Genomic DNA, 9,457 nt, shown 5'->3' with positions numbered 1-9,457 from the left:
TAACTATCAGCTTACGAAGAATCAAAGTAAAATATTACTAACGGATTTGACCCTTTGAATCTTTTGGGTTCTTTTTGATCAGACTAGAAGTTGTAGCGAGAAAAACTGATTGAGTATATACAAAGAACATTACAAAGGAGATATTTTAAAATATATTACTAACAATTCACTTATCCTCTTAAGATATCTACAGTTTCTTGCTTAACTTCAAATGAAGGGGCAACTGTTACATCAACTTTCCTATCCAATCCTTCCTCAATGAAAAACTGCTCATACCTATTTCCTTGCTCACCAAAATTAACACAAAATCTGTACAAGGTAAATAGGTGCATTGTTGGTACTTGTTTCATCTCAGGAGTTCTCTGAAAGACAAGTTGCCCTCTTGCATTTGCAAAATACATCCCATGCTCAGGCTCAGTTATATGTAATCCACACTTTGCATCTTGAATACTAGCAGGCAGAGACAGATTCAGATGACCAAGAAGTTTGTCTAGAGCTTCTGGTGCCAATTGCTCAAGTAGCTCTAAAGGGTTCAATTGCTTGATGAAATCTGTGTGATCACCTTCAGGACCATCAAGCTTGACATGATTTGTTCTTCTTCTTTTCAAAGGCTCTTCAGACTCATCTTCTTCCATGTCATAGTATCTTGGTTTTGGGGGACTTGAGATATCTATTTTGTTTTTCTCAATTATAGCCAGTTTCTTCTCAAGTGCTTCCAAGACATTCTCCTTATGAATGCTGGGTTGTTTGTAAATGATATCGTGTAGCTTAACCCATTCAGTGTAACCTAGATCAAACAGCTTGTCAAGATCATAGGTTTCCCAAGTATTTTCATAGCCTTCTCTTGTACATCTGATGCTTGGAATGGATTGATTCTTCCTTCTTTTTAATATAACCTGAAGGATGGTCTGTGGATATTTTCTGTAATTCAATCTTTCTTATGTTTTCTTTATATCCACAGCTTCCCATCCAGCATGAGCTTTGGAACTCTCCCTAACATCCTTAACCTTCTGTGATGGTTTGGAGTGAACCACCACCTTCCTCTTCTCTTTTCTATCTGCAGCCTTTCTCTTTGCTCCTACAACTGGCAATACTTCTTCATCTTCCTTATTAAGTGTTTTTTGAAGTGCTCTGGCCAGTTCACGATCATATTCAAGAGTTGTCAGTTTTAATCTCTCCAATCTGTCTTCCATAATCATTTTGTATGCATCCTTGATAGATACATTCATCTCTTGTGCTTTCTCTGCAGCAAACTCCCAGTCTTGTTCTTCTTGAGTTAAGACCTTCACACCACTTGAGCCTTCACCACTTTCTCTTTTCTTCATCATAAACTGGCTCAATGTGGTGGTGTCATCACTTGAAGTGGAATTAGCTTCAACTATCTTTGCAGCTGGGTCAGCTTGTGCAGAGACAGATTGTGAAGACTTTCCTTTATCAGCACTTTCTTCTTCACCATATTCCTTCCTTATCTCTCCAACAAAATCCATCACAACATCAGTTGTCTCTCCCTCAATGTTATCACTCTCCTTAACAGCTTCCTCATTCACTTCTTCAATCCTTATACCACCAGACTCAGATTCTGGTCTTTTTATCTCCTCCTCAGCTTCCACATTTGGATTAGAGCCATACACAACCATTCTTCTATCATTAGCCTCCCTTTCTCTTCTGGACTTGGCATATCTTGCATCCAACTTCTTCAGATACTCAGCAGTCTCTTTCTCTACTGCAATCCTTTCTTGCTCAATCTCAGCCTCACTCCTTTCACTTCTTTTCTCCTCCCCCTTTTTGTCATCATCAGGAGGGAAGGAGCTTACTGGGGTAGTAAAGATTCCACTGAGTCTTGTATTTAACATGTCAATTCTGAAGTTGTTTGCAGACCAGGATCTATGTAGATCAATAAAATCATTATGAAGGTTGTCCATGTTAGATTGTACACCTTTAGAGATATCCACCAACTCTTTCTTGAATTCAGTTTGTGACTTGTTGGAATTCTTGAGTTCAATGGATACATCTCTAGTGAACTTGGTTGCATTCTTCTCAATCTGACCCAGAGTACTCTTGTTTAATTCATTTTGTTCAATCATTGCTTTAGTCAACCGATCAAGAGACTCTGTCAGCTTGCTCTGGCTCTTCTCCATATTCTCAAGTGCCTTTATCACCCTTTCTTCAGTTTCTTTGTGATCTTGGCACAACTTCTCCACTTTCTTATCCGTCAATTCCTGATCCTTTTGGATCTTGACCAAGCCTTCAACCAACTTTAAGTTCTCAACCTTAGAGGTTGATATGAACTCAGTGAGCTAATTTACCATATCTAAGGATGAGATAGTGGCAGCTTGGGAAGAACTTGCAGTTGGCCTAAAGGCCACTGACTTTAGAAAAAGCAGCCTGCATTCCTTAAAATCAGGGTCATTGGGCTCATATAGAAGGGGGTGGAGGCTAAGGCAGTTTTGGTGTATTTTTTCATGAGAGTGAGTCTCATGAGCAGATCTTTCAGAAGTGATGATATGCTGAACAATCTGAGAAGGATTGACTTGTAATTCAGATTGTGGGCCAGTGGGAATTTGTTGATTATGGTTTTGATCAACACCTCCATTGGCGTCTTCCATCAGAGCATCCCTTGATGATGGATGGGCAAACACATCATCGAATAAAGAGTCACTTCCAGAGATAGTGACTATATTCTCATTGACATCGTGAGGACCATCAATGGTTCCCTTTGTTGTACAAGGGGATAGCATGACCTCCCTAAAGAGAGCCGTGTAACTTATAGGATCCCTCTGTCCAAGGACAGATGCAGACACAAACCCTGCAGGTGTAATGTTAAGGGTAGATGATTACCCTTCAACAGTGGTGTGTTGTTGCACCAAAGTATCCCGAGGGAGAGTTATTAAGGCCTGTATCTATCCCTGCAGGTGTAATGTTAAGGGTAGATGCAGCCTGTGTAGACTCAGAGTGTAAGAGAGAAGGAGTCTGACCAGCTTGGGGAATACAAGCAGTGTCACTTAGGCGTTCGATACTTGCATCCTTTGGCTGATCATCCTCAGGAGTAATGTGCATAGACTCTGACTCTATTTGGATCTGGGCTGGATCCACTGTTGTCCCTTTAATGGTATCATCAACCTTTTGGGAGGCTGATGATGGTGAATTTGGTGGACTCATAGTATGACCTTGGGAAGAGGTCTTTGTTTCAATGCCTTCACCCTGTTTGGAGGGTTGGACAGAAGTAGTTGTTCCCTTTAACTCGTCTACACTCTTTTGGGAGAGTGCAGATGGGCGTGGTGAATCCAGCTTATCAGCTTGGGTGGCAGAGTCAACTTTGGAACGTTCCTCAACTTCCAATGCACCTTGGGGGACTTTAAGTCTAATAGTTATTGTTTTGTCAACCTCTGAAGCTGATGCAATTCTCTTTGTTCTTTTCTTTTTAGCAACATTGAGAGGCACTAAGTCCTCCACAATGGGTCTTTTAGAGGTGGATTTGGAAATGGTGGTTGAGGGTGTAGCTAAAGAAGCTGATGTTGTGGCCAACTCTTAACCCTCAGAAGAAGAAGTAGATTTGGAAGAGTTTAAGGGTTTAAGAGATTGAGTACCTTGACTCTCCTGATGTTGTTCCCTATCTCTTTGCCTGCAAAAATCAAGGTAAATCCCTGCATAGTTACCTTGGGACTATTAAAGATATTAGAATTAATGGCCTTACATTCCACAGTTTGGCCAGTTGCCAAGCTGAAGTCACCATCTAGAATTGCTTCTATGATGAGTGCAAGAATTTTAACATAAGGTATGGTATCTTGTTTTTGACTCAGCCTACTAAGTCTTTAAATTTAATTTATGCATAATCTACTCTGGTCATAGTGACCAAGGAATGAAAGATTTGCAATTCAAGTACATTTGGCTGATCAAAGCTGCCTGCTTTCATTTGTAAAGTTTTAATTACAGTACTAAGAAGATAATTCCAGATTCCAGTTAAATATTTCAATTTAACCACTAAAGCCAAGGGACCTGAATAGTCAAGAGTTTGTAAAATATTTTTGGCTTCATTGTGAGAAACTACACTTGCATAATTATCTTCTTCCATATATTCAAGTTCATAAGCAGACCTAAGCCTTTTCTCAGTAATAATTACCTGTTTCTTACCATTGAGGATGGTACCTCAAACTGCAACATCTCCCTTCTTCGTCTTTCCTACCACACAGCTCGCCCAAACTCGCAGAGCATGTCCTGGTACACCACATCCAGCTTTTCAATCATTATCTTCCAAAACGGATGATGCCATAAGAAGGCAACAATTTCATCATAACCTTATGCCCAAGAAGGTGGATGAACATTGGCACTGACAAGATTGACGATCTTGATTTTACCAGTATCAAGATCGGCTGGGCTAACAACCACTTCACTACCCACAACATAGGGTGGAAGCTTGACATCGCTTACCGGAGCTGGGTGTCGAAACCCAGATTTAGATGAAGATTCATTATTATTAGAGTTATTAGCATAACTAGTAGAAGATGACGATGAAGCCATTAGATTAAAGTGAAATAATAACAAAATATGAAAAAGAAGATTGATTTACTTTCAATGGAACAGAAATCAGATTAGAGAGAAAAATAAGAGAGAGTATGAAAAATGCAATTGATTTTGGAATTTAGGTTAAAATGAGTATATATATATTCGGATAAAATATTTATATATTCAAAATAACTGTTTGGAGGGAAGAGAGAGAAATAATTTGATTGGGCGAGGACAACTAGTGGGGGTACTTTTGCAGTAAAAGTCCGTTGTCTCCACACGTGTCACTCACTCATTGATCAGAAAAAGGATAAATAAGTTAAACTAAATTAAATAATCTAAATAATAAAACGCACTGAGATATTTAATAATAAAATCAACTTCCAAGCTGGGTCATACTCAGCTTACCCATTTTAACTTGATTTACACCAAGTAAAACAAGGTAGTCTGTGTCAAACACAGCTTGCCTTTAAAACTTTGATAAAAATTCAAAGGGGTTGAATTTATCATTACTTATCACATTACCTTTTACATGTTTAGCATTCCCAGCTTACTTATAAGAAGATTGAACCTATTTTCATCCAATGGCTTGGTGAACAAGTCAGCAAGCTGATTCTCAGTTGGAATGAAATGCAGTTCAACATCTTCTTTCATCACATGATCTCTGATGAAGTGATATCTGATATCAATGTGCTTAGTCCTTGAATGAAGTACTGGATTGTTGGAGATTGCTATGGCATTTGTATTGTCACAAAATATTCAAGTCTTTGAGGCAGTGACACCATAGTCTTGAAGTTGAAATTGCATTCGTAAAACTTGTGAACAACAGCTTCCTGCAGCAACATATTCAGCTTCTGCAGTTGAAATAGAAACTGAGTGTTGCTTCTTACTAGACCAGCTTACAAGTCTGTTGCCAAGCAATTGACATGCTCCAGAAGTACTTTTTCTATCAATCTTGCATCCTGCAAAGTCAGAATCTAAATAGCCAATTAGATCAAATCCAGAGTCTTTGGGATACCAAAGACCCAGATTAGGACTACCTTTAAGGTATCTAAAGATTCTCTTCACAACTTTAAGATGTGATTTTTTAGGATTAGCCTGATATCTTGCACATAAACATGTAGCAAACATAATATCTGGTCTACTGGCAGTCAAGTAAAATAGAGAGCCTATCATACCCCTATAAGCAGTGACATCAGTGGGTTTTCCACTTTTATCTTCACTAAGCTTATCACCAGTTCCCATAGGAGTTTTCATAGGTGAGCAATCACTAAAACCAAATTTGTTTAATAAATCTTTAACATATTTTCCTTGATTTATGAAAATACCATTTTTAGTTTGTTTAACTTGTAAACCAAGAAAATAGTTAAGTTCTCCCATCATGCTCATCTCATACTTTTTAGACATTAATTCAGAAAACTTTTTGCAAAGTCTTTCACTGTTAGAACCAAAGATTATGTCATCTACATATATTTGTACAAGTAAAATATCACTATTATATTTTCTCACAAACAAAGTCTTGTCAACATTACCTCTTTTGAACTTGTTTTCTAACAAAAATTTAGACCAAGTATCATACCATGCTCTTGGAGCTTGTTTGAGGCCATAGAGAGCCTTATCAAGCTTAAACACATTATCCGGATACTTTGAGCTTTCAAAACCTGGAGGTTGTTCAACATAGACTTCTTCTTCCAACTTCCCATTCAAAAAAGCACTTTTCACATCCATTTGATAAACCTTAAAGCCTTTGTGATCAGAGTAAGCCAAGAACATTCTTATGGATTCTAGTCTTACCACAGGAGCAAAGGTTTCATCATAATCAATCCCATCATCTTGTCTGTATCCAAGAGCTACTAATCTTGCTTTATTTCTGGTCACAACTCCTCTTTCATCCATTTTGTTTCTGTAGACCCACTTGGTTCCAATCACAGTCTTAGAATGATGAGGTCTTGGAACAAGTTCCCAAACCTTGTTTCTTTCAAACTGTGTTAACTCATCTTGCATAGCATTTACCCAAGAAGGATCTGACAGAGCCTCAGCAACATCAGTTGGCTCCATTTTGCTAACAAATTTGACAAACATGCAGAAATTTCCTGTTGCCTTTCTTATTGTTTTTACACCAGATAATAGATCACCAATGACTTAGTTGATTGGATGACTCCTTATCCATTTAGTTACATGATGTGTATTGCTTAATTCTTGGACAATGGGATGATTCAGATTTGAAGGTAAGCCTGATTGTCTTGAGGAACAATTTCTTGAGAGGAGGGATCAGCTTGCTTATTTTCAAAAACTGGTAACTCTTCTTCTTCAATTATTTGCTCCCCCTGAGTTTGAGCATTCTTATCTTCATCTGGTTGATAAGAGGGAGGCTCATTCTTAGGAACAACCAATTCTTCAAAGTTGATGTTATCATCTTCAGGTAGAGAGCAATCTGGCTTGGAGCAACCTTCATCAATAGTCACATTTACAGAGTTTTCAATAGTCTTAGTTCTTTTATTATACACTCTGTAAGCCTTCATCATTGTAGCATATCCAAGTAGGATACCTTCATCTGCTTTCTCATCAAACTTTCCAAGATGGTCTTTCTGATTTAGAATATAGCAAGGACTTCCAAACATTCTTAGGAAACCAATTTCTGGTTTTCTCCCCCTAAGAAGATCATATGAAGTCTTCTGGTGTCTTTTCACAATAAGAGATCTATTTTGAGTGAAACAAGCTGTATGAATTGCTTCAGCCCAAAAATGAGCTTTGACATTGTTTTGTGCCATCATGGATCTTGCAGCTTCAATAAGAGTTCTGTTTCTTCTTTCTGCAACACCATTCTGTTGACGAATTCTTGCTGCTGAATAAACTTGTGAAATACCTTTTTCACTGCAGAATGAGTTAAGTGTGACATTTTTAAATTCTGTCCCTTTGTCATTTCTCAACTGCCTAACAGGCCTTTTGTAGAGTATTTCAGCTTGCTTAATAAAATGTATAATACTGTCCGCAGCATCACTTTTGTGCTTTAGAAAGAAAACCCAGGTATATCTTGAATATTCATCAACAATGACCAAAGTATATCTCATTCCAGTGAATGAGGGAGTACTTATTGGTCCAAACATATCCATATGAAGCAAATCCAAACAACTATCAATGGTTGAGCATGTCTTAGACTTGAATGTAGCTTTGTGTTGCTTTCCTTTCTCACAAAGGCCACACAGCTTGTCTTTCTCATATTTAATTACTGGTAGACTAGACACCAACTCTTTCTTACACAGCTTGTTAATGTCTTTGAAATTCATATAAGACAGCCTCTTATGCCACAATTAGTTTAACTTATCTTAAGTCTTTGACATGAAACAGACTTCTTTTGAGACAGTTGGCTTTCTCATGTCAAAAGAATAGAAGGACTCATCTCTATTTGCAATCAACACCACATTGCCTTCTAAATCCAGAACAATTCCCTTATCAAAACAAAATCTTACTTCATAACCAGCATCACACAACTGACTCACACTTATCAGATTGTGCTTCAAACCATTCACATAAGATACAATTCTAAAAGTAGGAGGACCATTTGAAAGAATACCAAAACCTTCTGTCCTTCCTTGGGAATCATCTCCAAATGTAACACTAGGACCAGCGCTTGTCCTAAAGCTACATAGCAGGGACTTACATCTGGTCATATGCTTGGAACACCCACTGTCCAAGTGCCAGGTATGTGCATCATGATAGCCCTGCATTTGTAATAAGATATTAGTTCATTTTTGGGAACCCATCCAAGGATGGGTTCACCAGAGCTAACCATCAGGTCAGACTCAGATTGAGTAGTAGAACTGATAATTTTATCACATTTAGAAACCCATTGCTGCTTAATCTGACCCTTACCAGATTTGAAATTCTTTCTAGCAGTTTTTAGAGTTTCTTTTTCAGCGAAACCTTTGCCAATTCCAGACTTCTTACATTCAGACCTCAATTTACTTTGATCAACAATATTGGGATCAGATACACCTACAAGTAAATTAGAGTCATTAGAAATCTTACCTTTTCTGGACTCAACATATTTAGCAATCATTTTGTCAGAGTCAGACTTAAAGTTATTAGAATTTGACACAGATTTGGTTGGTACAACATTTCCTTTTGAATCAGACTTCTCATTCTTTAACAACTTGTTTTTCTCTTTTGGAACACTATGATCTCTAACTTTTCTCTTATTCTTTTTAGATACACCATTGTTTGTTTTAGACTTTGAATTTGACACAGATTGAGTAATTGACAGTTTTGACAAATCAAGAGTTTCCTCAGGTTTTAATTCATTTACCCTATCAGATTCAGACACAGCTTCAGCAATGGTTTGACCAATTTTCTCAGGATCATAAAACCCGATACCAGACTTCTGAGCCAATATAATTGGTTTAGAATTCTTTCCTTTGGTTTGTATCTTGGGTGGTGAAGGAGGCTGATAACAAGGCTCCATGGCACAGACTTCACTGATAGAAATAGCTCTATCATAGTCACCATCAAAAATAGCTTGAACTTGATGAGGAACTTGCACATTAACACATTTTGCAGCTCTTTTAGAACCAGTACACCATGATTCAGTTATACGTTTAATTTTCAAAAAAAATTCTTCTGAAGTTTTAGCTTCATTGACCAAAATAGCATTTAATTGTTTTTGAGCTTTTACTTCAGATTCAAGTTTTTCAATGGTAAAATTCTTTGAGCTTACTTCTTGTTTCAAGATTGAAATTTCCTTTTTAAGTTCTTGATTAAAGTGTTTTTGCAAGAGAACCTCGTCACCAAGTCTATTTAACCTTGACAGCTTTTCATTATCACACAGATTGGAAAAGATTTTTACCTCAGGTAGAGCAGTCTGACTTGAAGATGCCTTGTGAGCTGACTCAGATTGCTGTTGAATTCTGACAAGAACTTCAGCAAACTTTTGAGTAGCTTCTTTAGCCATGAAGCA

At 37.6% G+C, this 9,457-nt stretch overlaps 1 protein-coding gene across 1 annotated transcript; it reads right to left on the bottom strand.

Annotated features, from left to right (window-relative positions):
- Positions 1 to 938: 938 nt before the first annotated feature.
- Positions 939 to 4,518, bottom strand: LOC122601137. Its single transcript, XM_043773905.1, has 5 exons — positions 4,356 to 4,518; positions 3,588 to 3,644; positions 2,865 to 3,509; positions 2,307 to 2,806; positions 939 to 2,234 (listed from the first exon to the last, which is right to left on the bottom strand). Exons 1-5 carry the CDS (start codon positions 4,516 to 4,518, stop codon positions 939 to 941), a joined length of 2,661 nt encoding a protein of 886 aa, XP_043629840.1.
- Between the last annotated feature and the right edge of the window lie 4,939 nt (positions 4,519 to 9,457).

This window comes from Erigeron canadensis, chromosome 5 (assembly GCF_010389155.1).
Source record: "Erigeron canadensis isolate Cc75 chromosome 5, C_canadensis_v1, whole genome shotgun sequence".
Lineage (NCBI taxonomy): Eukaryota > Viridiplantae > Streptophyta > Magnoliopsida > Asterales > Asteraceae > Erigeron > Erigeron canadensis.
Note: the sequence above shows the minus strand (reverse complement) of the source record. Positions and strands in the feature narration are given on the sequence as shown.

Bases quoted from the DNA above. Each gene is read 5' to 3' on its own strand.
- LOC122601137 (XM_043773905.1), bottom strand. From the start codon at position 4,518: ATGGCTTCATCGTCATCTTCTACTAGTTATGCTAATAACTCTAATAAT. The intron at 3,645-4,355 runs GTAAAATCAAGA...GTAACTATGCAG, and splicing joins CCCAGCCGATCTTGATACTG to GGATTTACCTTGATTTTTGC. The intron at 2,807-2,864 runs GTGCAACAACAC...TTACACCTGCAG, and splicing joins CTCTCCCTCGGGATACTTTG to GGTTTGTGTCTGCATCTGTC.